A 12,624-nucleotide genomic window follows, 5' to 3' on the forward strand; every position below is an offset into this window, starting at 1 on the left:
ATCCACCTGCCTTGGTCTCTTAGCGTGCTGGGATTATAGGCATGAACCACCACACCCAGCCTTATGAACCAAAATCACTGAATTTAAATTACAAGTAACTGGGACTCTGTATGATAAAATATTGAAAAAAAAAAACGGTTAAAACCTCAAAAAAAAGTTTTAAAACAAAGACGTCAGCTGGGCACAGTGGCTCACACCTGTAATTCTAGCACTTTGGGAGGCCAAGGCAGGAGGACTGCTTGAGCTAAGGAGTTCAAGATCAGCCTGGGCAACATGGCGAAACCTCATCTCTACTAAAAATACAAAAAAATTAGCTGGGCGTGGTGGCACACGCCTATAGTCCCAGCTACCGGGGAGGCTGAGGTGAGATGATCACTTAAACCCAGAAGGTCGAGGCTGCAGTTAGCCGTGATCACACTACTGCACTGCAGCCTTGGCAACAGAGCGAGACCCTGTCTGGGGAAAAAAAAAAAAACAACAACAAAAAACTAAAGACGTTAACAAGTACATTTTGAAGATGACTTTTAGATGTTTCACGTTGCTAGTTATGTGCAATAAAATAATAGAATCAAGTAGTCATATTCATTCTCAGAAAATAAAAATGATTGATTTACTGTATTTAGGAGAAAGAGAAGTAAATATGACTCCAGAAATGTTACTAAATACCTGATATATGCAAACCTAAGAGATTAATAATCACCTATCCTATCATCCTGAAGGTCATAAAATTCATTTGCTTATATTATATTATCTGTATGTACTAAAATAAAGATAAGAGCACGGCATGGTGGCTCAATGCCTATAACCCCAGCACTTTGGGAGGCCAAAGTGGGAGGATTGCTTGAGCCCTGGAGTTTGAGAACAGCCTAGGTAACACTGTGAGACCTCGTCTCTATAAAAAATGAAAACAAAAAATATTAGCCAGGCATAGTGGTGCATGCCTGTAGCCCCAGCTACTCAGGAGTGTGTGGCAGGAGGATTGCTTGAGCCTGGGAGGTTGAGGCTGCAGTGAGCTATGATTGTGCCACTGAACTCCATCCAGCCTGGGTGAAAGGGCAAGACCCTGTTGCAAAATAAAAATATAAATGAAATAAAATAAAGATGAATTAAATGGTATTTAAGGAAAAAAAATATCCTGGAATAACTCCAGAGAGATACTCAAATAGAATTCTGCTTCTAATCCAAGTACCTACCAAGAAGGGGTCTTATGATTAAGTCAATACTCATAAGAAACCCTCACCAGAATAGCTCGAAACACAGTGGAACCAATTCCCTCTGCCACCTCATACTCTCCTTTCTCATTGGGTCGTGTAAAGTTATGTTCTCGGCCAGATCCAAACATCCTATGATAGTAAATAATTGAGAAATACGTCAATAGAATACTTCTTTCAAAAGGGAAAATAGATTTCATGTACAAAAGTAAAAAGGAATTATATCATTAAATTTAGTTCAAGAATTTTTATCATTAATTTATTCTGGCAAACATCATAAAAGAATGAATATTAAAAACATTTCCTTTTTGATGGTAGGGAACACTAGTACAGATTTCCTGTAAGCAACAATAAAATAAATGACAAAATTCAGAAGCTAAAGAGCTTTCCCACCCCTTCTCAGAAAACAACACCAACCAATTAATCTAGGGAAAAAGATGAGTTTTTAATACTAATTTTACCAGGAAGAAAAAAAAAGGGAAACCATGTTATCTATGCTTTTTCTTTAAAACTTCTATTTTCACTGTACAGTTAATGCCATAATGCAGCACATAATAGCAAGCTAAAATGAGACAAAGTGATATGATACAGGACAATCAGGTTGTTTTACATTTCACAATCTTAACTATAAACGTAACAAATCCTACTCAAAATTATTAGACTTGCATCCTAGAACTGAAAAACAAGCAATCAAATGCTGGGATAGACAGGAATGAAGAAATAGGACAAGGACAAGTTTAAGAAAATAAATAAAAAAAGCTCTTATGTAAGAAAATACAAATGACTTTATGTTTTTTTCAAGTCATGTTGTTGGCCCTTCAACAGTGGCTGTTTAGAAAAGAGGCATTTCCAAAATCTGTCCTAAACAATAAAAAATGTACTCTAGTACTCTCCAGAAAATTTAAAAATCATGATTAAAGAAAGGTGAACCTCTAGATCCTATGGCACGGTTAAACTAAGTATTCTACTCAGTAGTTTCCTAATTCAAATAGTTTTCTCTTTTGTTGTAACACAGAAAACTATGAACAACAAAGCTTTTTATGTCAAAGTTTCCAAAAAAATGCCAACTGCTTTTTACAGTTCCCATGAATATTAATTTTCATCCCCAAAGACACATTTTAGTCAATCGGCATAAAAGGATGAAAAAAGGAGAAAAAGAAGATAGTCTTTCAGGAATCAAATGTCATCATTTAAACTTTTTACAAAAGGGGAAAGCTATTCTTTTCACATCAATATGAACACTTTAAAATGTTTTTTTAGGAAAACATAACAGCCAAAATTTCAAATATCTACTTTTTTATTGTTTCTATATATATTATGTAAAAATATAAAGCATTATTAAGTGTCAAGTCATATTCCTGATAATTTCTGTCGATCATCCTCCCCTATAATACTAAAAATACAAAAAAGCCTATAGTTCAAAGATTTTTTTTCATGATATAAAGCGTAGTGTCAATGCCGAAGGAAAATATTTACTCAAAAATGTATGCAATATCACAATGGCAGCATTTATTCTGTATTGAGACGATAAATCACACACACACCACACATTACATATGCAATCTAGTAAAGTACAAGTTTTTATCTGATGTAAACTTCTATTTCATGCACATGCCCTTTCATTTGATAGTAGTGTGAACAAAGATACTGATTTTACAATTAAAAGGTATAGTTTGGACATGGTGAAAAATCAAGTCTATATTGTCTATATCCTTCTTAGACTGTGGTTCTCATAACCGCAAACTTTAAATTGATCTATTACTCTGGACCAGTACAAATCAAAAGACGACAATTATCTCCTTTATTTTGTTAACTACTTGTTGACATTTTTTTTTTTTTAAAGTATCTACATCAAACTAACAATTCATGCTGACTTTATAGCTAAACTACCTACTGGGTTTTTTTTCCGCCTTTAAACAACGCTGATTGTTTATATTTTGTGATTGAATGGGAACCCAAGTGCAGGAAACATATTATCATTGCTAAATTCACCTGGTTAGATTCAATTTACAGTCTCAATCTGTAAAGATATTTTAGTATCCTGACTTCAATAACTAATATATTTGCTATTTCTACTGGTACTGCAAAGAACACTAGAAATAAAACCAAGTTCAAGCTCTTACTCTATCACTTTCTAAGCTGTATTAACTTGGGACAAGTAATTTAGCCTCCAAAGCTCAGTTCATCTGTAAAACAGAAATGTTACATTTCAACCGAGAATTACTGTAAAACTTAAACGAAAAAATAATGGCAGTAAAAGCACCTTATAATTAGTAATGCAAATAACTGCAGTAATACAAACCTGCCCAACATTGTATTTGGCTGTGCAGTAAAAATGGATGGGTCTACAACGAATCTAGTGTTATCCACTATTAGTGTCACTCGTTCTGACGTTCTTATATTCCGAGCTCCTTCTTTTGCATTTTCATATACAAACACCATCTCCCCAGATGTCTTACAGCTACCATCTGAACTTGACTGACTACTGTTTCTGCTGCTGTTCCCAGCACTGCTAATGGAACCATTTGGGGATGCTTTTTGAGGACGCGGACTGCTTGGACGAGAGGAACTGTGATCTTTTTCTCGTTCTGAAATAAAGATGTTAGATGAAGTTATGCACATTTTCTTTTACAAATTCAAGATCTATATATATCTTTTTAAATGTTTGATTTATAAAAGTTGTTTTAAGTCACAGCATTTCTACTTTTCAATTTCAAATAAGATGTTAACAGAACACCATAAACATTCATTTAGTTCCCAGGAATACAACCCAAAACATCAAAATGCTTTCTAAAATCTTTATTAGTAGACTTTTAAAAAAGATGTATAGCTGACTAATGCTAACCCAAACTAACATCAAGACTAAGGAAAATTTTACGTTATTACTCCACTTAAAAATAGAAACCCAAGGAACCGAATATTCTCACAAGTAAAATAAATATGATTTGAAAGTTATTACAGTAAAAGATTAATAAGAATACCAATTTAAACTGTCCTAATTACTAAAAGGGATAACACTATTTTGAGAACACAAAGTACAATCTTTAGAATCTCACTACGTTAATAAGGGCATTCTAAAACCAGCAATTTATCTCAAAAAAAGAAGGTCCCCCTTCCCCCACAAAAAAAGAAAGAAATTCACTAAGGGCAGTAAGAAGTATTTTTTTTTTTTAATGATTTTTATGTCTACCAAATAAAGTGGCTTTAGTAGCTTATGATATATTGTTTTCTTCTCATTCTCATGTTTGTTGAATAAAGCACTGCTACAAATTTTATGATCTATAATTACAGTTTGTAATTTTCATAGGTAGAAAATATTGTTAAAATTCAGAAAATTTTCTTAAGATGTTCTAATAGTCTACAAAAGAGAAATAAAAACCAAGATTTTGTGATATATTTCATTTAGAGACTAGATCACTAAACTTTAAAGGTGACCTAAAAATGTACCGTCATCTCATCAGTTTCATCAGCTTTTGCCAAATTCCTCTATGACTCAAACTACTTAGAACACTCTGTACAGCATTATTGATTATATAATTAGGTTTGACATATCTCCAGAGATACTCTGACACCTCCCTTTTATTGCCTGTTTCTACAATACTGGTAGCATCCCAAAAGCAAAATTCGCTAAAGCAATATTAATAAAATAATTTATTATATCCTGTTATTCTACTCCCAGACACTGACTTTTGCGTGTAACAAACTGTCAACTCTATACTTTTGTTGATGTCTGGCTTATAAGTACTAGTCTGACTTCAAGGATCAACTGAAACATTGACAACTTCTCTCATAATTAGACCCTAATATTAATGATTCTTATTTACAACAGATTATCAGAAACTACTGCTGCATATAGTAAGTCAAAGTTTTAATTTGTCCCTTCTGCAGGGGAAAATAAAAATCAGCAAGCTCACATGCTAAGGCACCTACTCTTCAGCTGGTGTTTTATAGTTATACCATATGTTCACCTGGGGTAATAATAACAATGTTCATTTATAATAATGAGTAGGAAGGAAGGTGAACTAGTTACTAACAAAGTAAAACACATCACACCTTTCATCTATTTTTATTATTAAATTTGAGATATTGTCAAAAATCAGAATAAATAACGTGATGGCTATTCTACCTTTCAGGTCCTTTGTTAGCATAATAATAACTAAATTCCTATCAATAATTTACTACAAACTATTGTTATGTATTTCATAAGACAAAAATTAAATTGAAAACTTTGAAAATCTATATATCACAGTTTCAAAGGCTTTTCAATTACTTATTTTATAAGACTGTCCCAGAGGTTAAAAATACACATTAACTTTGCATTTAATAAGCTGTTTTTTCTTTCACAGCAAGAACCAAGCTCAACTAAAACAGAAACAATTGAATAGAAGAAGCTAATTTTACTCTGCAGTATTAGGCACAATTCAATGTCATTACTACTTTAAAAAGGTAAATGCATGTTTTTAAGAACTGTTAGGAAGGTTAGTTGATTTTACATACCAACATGGTGCTGTCGTGTTGGAGAAGTCACATTTCTAATACAAGGAGTGAGTTGAGACTCTGTTCTTTCATGAGATGAATCTCGTGATCTGTCACTTGACCTTCGTCTATCTCTTGATCTCTCATGTCCCCCGCTAGCACCATGTAGACTCATTTTGGTGTGGTCAACTCCTCCTTTAGCAATACGCGAGGAAGTACTGATAAGTTAGAAAGGAAAATTAACCATAAAAGCAGAACATAAGATTGCAAACATTTTAAAAGAAAAACCCGAGTAACATAAAACTAGTATCTTGAAGTGCAAAAATCGAATGCTACTTTCCAATTCTGAAACCTAATTTACCTCAAACTTGTAGGCTTTAAAAATTCTAGAATAATGTGTCTTTGAAGATCACATACTTGAACTCAGTTTTTTATGAACGAGAAAACTAAAGCTTAGAAAGGTTAACTAACACATGAGTTAGTAGAACTTGTAGTAATAATAGTAGTAGATCACTTAGATATCTTAAATGTTACTCAAATGTTCTTTTGATTTCCTTCATTGTAGGGGAACAAGAGAAGGCAAGAGCTTCTGGAACTCTTAAAAAACTGAGGAATGGGGCAGAGAAATTGGTCTCCCTGCCAAACAAAATAAGTCTACTTTGAGTTGAGTCTTTTCAAAACACTATGATTTTTTAAAAAAAGTTTTTCTGAAAAGCATTTCTCAGCCAGGCACAGTGAATCACACCTGTAATCCCAATGCTTTGGGAGGCCAATGCAGGTGAATCGCTTGAGGTCAGGAGATCGAGAGCAGCCTGGACAACATGGCAAAACCCTGTCTCTACTAAAAATACAAAAATTAGCTGGGTGAGGTGGCACACACCACCTATAATCCCAGCTACTCAGGAGGCTGGGGCACAAGAATTGTCTGGGAGGTGGAGGTTGCGGTGAGCCAAGATCACGCCACTGCACTCCAGCATGGGTGACAGAGCGCGACTCTGTCTCAGGAAAAAAAAAAAAGAAAAAGAAAACGAAAAGCATTTCTCTGAAAAACCTAACAAACCTACCGACTCTGACTACATAAAGTCACAGAATTTTTAAAAACTTAAAAATATCTTATATATAATAAACTTCTCCACCAGAAGTGAATAACTCCGAATGCTGACTAAAATAGTCCAGTTTACAGAATATTTTAACACAATTATGTATTAAGTTACACATACTATAAGCACAATGCTATGCTAAATGCCAACAGAAAGAAGCTTCCTCAGGAGCTTGTTTTCTAAGTGTAGCAATAATACATGAACATGCAGAACTTTAAACAATTCAAGAGTTATCCCAACTTCCAAATATAAAACTACTAAAGAGTTTCCAAATATGTAATTACTAAATGGGTATTAGATAATAAACGCTTCAGTATCTCAAAGAAAACAGACATTGCTATAGAGTAGCCACTAGTGTATCACTAGTGTCCAGGCCCTGACAAATAGATAAAATTTCAATAATTAGAGTACACTGCAAATAAGAAAACTGATGGTAATAAAAATAATAAAACCAGACATAAGGCAATTTGGAAATTTACTGTTAGCATATACTATGGTTCAAAAATATTGAAGTCCTTTTTAGAAACAGAAGGAACTTCATGGCTTTACAGTACAACTGTCATCTAATGCTTATTGCTTGGCATTTTGAATGATAATATTCTGGAAACTTAGGTTTCTCATTTGTAAAATATAGATTCTACTTATTTTCTAAGGTGAATAGGTGAATTAAATGAAGTATAATAAGTAAGCTGACCAGCAATGTACCTGGCAAAACATAATTACTCATGAAATGTTAGTTTATTTAGTTATGACAGATGAGGATATTAAAGTCCAAAACTGCAAGACTTGCTCAGGGTCACATAGCATTTAGTAGAAATGCTAGTAACACTATAATCTAAGCCTTTTGATTCATTCCAGTGCCCCTTTCATAATATTATACTGCTCTCCTTTAGCAAAACCACGAGTTAAAATTTAATCTTGGTGATTCAGAAAACAAAATCTTTCAGTGTCTCAGGGTCATCTCTTTGGTTGATTTTATTAGCTTTAATATTTTTTGTTATTTTGGTGGTTTCTTTCATTATAAAAATCAGTCATCACCTTGATGTAACAGACTACCAGGAAAGAAGATAAAGTTGACTTTGTATTTATCCTGAAAGTTACTTCTAGGGAAATAAAGGCAACCTAACAGCCTTTATCAGTTATTTGTTTCTCATAAACCTACAGAGAAAAATTCTACTCCCACCTTCATTCTAGTGAAAAAAAATCAGAGGACAGCTGCATCAATAGAACATAATATTTTCTTTCAAACAGAACAAATCAAAAGATCCTACTGCATTTATGTTTTTAAAAAATCATTAGAGTAGGAATACTGGAATTTCTGGCTCGTTTTTAAAGTAGGAAAAAAAGGAATCCACACTAAATAGAACAAAGATCATATATAGAAAAAACAACTCTTCAAATTATTCTGGTGGCTAAGTTTTCATCATTTTCAGCTACAAGAAAGCACATTATCTAAATGTGAGTCTGGTAATTTAATGGACAAGGTACAAGCACAACAAGAAGTAAGACCAATACAAGCTAAATGTTCAGTTTGAGTAAGGGCCAAGCAGACTGAGTAATTAAAAAAGCGTTTTCACCAGACATCTCTGTAGCCGAAAGACTAGACACTGCTAAAATATTGGCTTCATTTCTAAATCACTTAGATTTTAAACGAATTCAAAAGGTGTCATAATACACTTTCATATTTTCTTTCAATTCACACATAGACTGAACCCTGAATCAGACCTTCAAAATCAGATGTCATGGAAGACAAATTATGTCCTACTATATTTAATTCAATACTTTTAGATTAAGAAAGCACTCGAAAGGCAAAAACAGTTAATATGTACAAAAGAAAATGAGGATAAGCAAGTTCAGAGGGGAAAGCTCTGTTTCAGGCTGCATTGAAGAGTTTGAGGTTCATGAACTAAGGATAGGTAAGGACATGAAGACTAGATTAGCCCTAATATCTTATTTCCAGCCAAGATAGAATAGCAAGGACTGAGTTCACACTCCTGTCTGAAACAACCCAAGAAACCAAACGGAATATATGAAACAACAGTCTGCAAGACACGGCACATCAGGCAATGAAGGAGAACAATCACTGAAAAATGGAAAGCAAATGAGATATGCCCAACAATTGTCCCAAATTACTATCTTGACAGCATTTGCAAAGTAAACACAGAAAGGGGAAACACAAGCAGAACCCAGTGGACTCTGAATGAAAGACATGGAGCTGAGACATCGGGATAAGAGATGGCTAGAGTTCTAAGGGAAAAGTACCAGAGAGGAGGGTGTAACACAGAGAGAAAACCTCAGAAATTTGCAGAGTCCTCCCTGAGTACTGAGCTGGATACCTGTCACACATGTGAGGACACTATGAAAAGAAGCTGGGGAAAAAAACCAACTCAAAGGATTAGAGGAAATGGTGCCCAGCCAGCACTCATACAGGGCCAGGAATAGGTCCTGTTCCCACTAGTTCAGACTGGAAAGCCTAATAATTTATAGGGCATTGGGAAGAGAATTAGAAGATTCTAAAATGGGAAATAATTACAACTAGACTGAGCACTGTTCCAGTTCCCCTAACAAATTTTAACATCAAGACCAAAGGACCACACTGTTTCCATATAGCTAAATCCTAAAGCAAAGCTCAAGAATATTTATAAGTATAAGAAATATCAAACACACAAATGAGGTAAAATTTACAATGTATGGCATCCAATCAAAAATTATCAGGCATGCAAAGAAGTGAGAACACATAACCTACGAGGAAAAAAAAATCAAGTGAAATAAAACGTGAACTGACACATATGTTAGAATGAGAAATAAAAACATTAAAAAGTCACTATAACCACAGCCCTCCAAAAAGCAATGTAGAGACATACAGGATTAAAAAGATGTAAATCAAGCTTCCAGAGATAAAAATGTTTACATGTGAGATGAAAAGCATATTAAATGGCCCTTTAAAATGACTATAGTTAACAATAACTTATTATATATTATCAAATGGTTAGAAGAGAGAACTTTGAATGTTCCCGACATTTAAAAAAAATGATAAATGTTTGAAGTGATAGATATACTAATTACCCTGACTTGCTCACTACACACTGTATACATGTATTGAAATATCACTCAGTACCTCTAAATATGTATAATTATTACATGTTATATGTCAATTAAAAATAACCTTAAAAAAGAAAAGCACACTGATGGAATTAATGGGAGATTATACATTATAGAAGAAATGATTATCAAATTTGAAGACAATGCAATAGGAAATACAAAAAGAGAAAACAGAAAAATAAACAGCATGAGTAAGCTGCAGGTCAATTTCAAGCGGCCTAATATAGGTATAAATGGAGTCCATGAAGGAAGTGGGAAGGAAAAAAAGGGAAGTAATATCTGAACTTTCTCCAAATTTGGTAAAAATTACAAACCCACAGATTCAACATGCACAACAAACTCCACACACACTTTAAAGAAAAAAAACGAAAACAAACCCTGTCAACCTAGGTTTGTCACAGCCAGTAAAAACATCTTTCAAAAATAAGAAGGATCTGCATTGATTTGTTGAAAAAAAAAAGAAAGTACAGACATTTTCAGGCAAAAAAAGACATATGAATTTATCATGAGAAGACCTGCACTGCAAGAAAAGTTAAAAGGGAGTCCTTCAGGCAGAAAAAAAAAGCTAATGCCAGATGAAAATACGAATCTACACAAAAAAATGAAGACTACTAGAAAAAGTAACTGCATGGAAGAATATAATTTTTTTCTAATTGTTTAAATCTCTATAAAAGATTAAACAATAACGGTAATAATATAATATGGGGCTTATAACATATACATATAACTAAAGCAGCACAAAGTCTGGGAGAAAGAAATGGAAGTATACTTTTGTAAGGTTTTTACACCACACAAACAGTATAACATCACTTGAAGGTATACTGTGATAAGTTACAGATGTATACTGTTAATACTAAAGCAACCACTAATATAAGAAAACAAAAGAAATACAGTTAATATACCAACAAAGGAGACAAAATAAAATCATAAAAAATTGGCTAATCCAAGAGGGCAAAGGAAAAAAGGGGTTGGGAGGGAGAAGGAAAAGGAACAAATGGGACAAACGGAAAATAAATAACAGGATAAGACTTAACCTTAACCATGTCAATAATCACATTAAATACAGATAGCCTTAGCCATTTAGATGTAAACAGTCTAAACCATAAAAGATGAAGACTATTAGATTGGATATAAAAGCTAGATCCCCAGCCTGGCAGATCACTTGAGCCCAGGATTTCGAGACCAGCCTTTGGCAACGTGACAAAGCCTCATCTCTACAAAAAATACAAAAATTAGCTGGGTGTAGTGGCGCATGCCTGTGGTCCCAGCTACTCAGGAGGCTGAGGTAGGAGGATCACTTGAGCCTCGGAGGTCAAGGCTGCAGTGAGCGGAGATCACACCACTGCACTACAGCCTGGGCAACAGAGGGAGACCCTGTCTTAAAATAATAATAATAATAATAATAATAATAATAATAATAATAAGCCAGGTCCAACTATATGCTATATGGTACAAAGAGATTCAATATAAAAGAATGAGGAAAGATACACTATGCTAGCACTAGTTCAAAGAAAGCAAGAGTGGCTATATTAATATCAGACAAAGCAGAGTTCAGAACAAAGAATATCACCAATGTATTTCATAAAGATAAAGGGGTTAATTTATTAAGTGCACATGACAATCCAAATGTTCTTCTGCCTCATGAGAGAGCTTCAAAATGCAGGAGGCAAAAACTGATAAAACTATGAGAACTAGACAATTCCACAGTTATCATCAGAGATTTCATCACCTCTCTCACAATATTTAACAGAAAAACTACACAGAAAATCAGGAGGGATTGATGAGATTTGAATAATATTATCAACTGACTTGACCTCATTGACATTTACAAAACACCCAAAAAGGGCAGAAAAATCATGCTTTTCATGTGCACACAGAACATTTATCAAGATAGATCATATTTTGGGTAATAAAACAAGTATCAATAAACTTAAAAGAATTTAATCATACAAAGTATGTTCTCTGATTACAATGGAATTAAAGTAAAATTCAACAACAGAGATATCTAGAAAATTCCCAAATACTTGGAAATTAAATAGTATCTTTACCTAAACAACTTACAGAGCAATAAACAAATCAAAAAGGAAATTAGAAAATTTTGAACTAAAAGAAAGTGGAAAAAACCCCAAGATACCATAATTTGTGGCATGGTATGACATTGTAACAGTACTTAGGGGCAAATTATGGCATTAAATTCCTATATTAGAAAAGAAGAAAGGTCTAAGAAAAATGACATCAGTCAATAAAATTGTTAAACCTCTACCCGGAGTGCTTGGGACAAAAATCGAGAAGATTTCTACCAATGTCAGAAATAAGAGAGGCTACAGATACTAAAAGAATAACAAAAGAATATTATAAACAACTTTAAGCCAATAAATTCAACAACTCAGAATGGACAAATTTAAACCTACAAAAAAGCTCACTTAAGAAAAGGTTGAACAGCTCTGTTTACTAAAGAAATTTAATTTGTAGTTTAAAACATTCCCTCCAAGAAAACTCTAGGCTCATAAGGCTTCACGGACAAATTCTACCAAGCATTTAAGATAGAAATAATATCACCCCTACACAGCTCTTCCAGAAAATTGACGAGAAGATAGTATTTCCCAACTCATTCTATGAGATGAACATTGCCCAGACACCAATATCTAGAAAATTCCCAAATACTTGGAAATTAAATAATACCTTTACCTAAACAACTCACAGGGCAATAAAGAAATCAGAAAGGAAATTAGAAA

The 12,624-nt window shown here is 33.7% G+C and overlaps 1 protein-coding gene across 4 annotated transcripts in view; it reads right to left on the reverse strand.

Annotated features, from left to right (window-relative positions):
- BTBD10 (BTB domain containing 10) overlaps positions 1-12,624 on the reverse strand; it is a 77,720-nt gene that overhangs the window by 26,403 nt on the left and 38,693 nt on the right. For all 4 annotated transcript variants that reach the window (XM_003254965.3, XM_003254964.3, XM_003254966.3 and 1 more), the window contains 3 exons: positions 5,709-5,905; positions 3,514-3,799; positions 1,241-1,343 (listed from right to left, as the gene is read on the reverse strand). In XM_003254965.3, coding sequence (XP_003255013.1) covers positions 1,241-1,343; positions 3,514-3,799; positions 5,709-5,862 — 543 coding nt within the window. In that variant the 5' untranslated portion in view covers positions 5,863-5,905. The remainder of the gene's footprint in view (positions 1-1,240; positions 1,344-3,513; positions 3,800-5,708; positions 5,906-12,624) is intronic.

The sequence above is a fragment of the Nomascus leucogenys genome, chromosome 15 (assembly GCF_006542625.1).
Source record: "Nomascus leucogenys isolate Asia chromosome 15, Asia_NLE_v1, whole genome shotgun sequence".
Lineage (NCBI taxonomy): Eukaryota > Metazoa > Chordata > Mammalia > Primates > Hylobatidae > Nomascus > Nomascus leucogenys.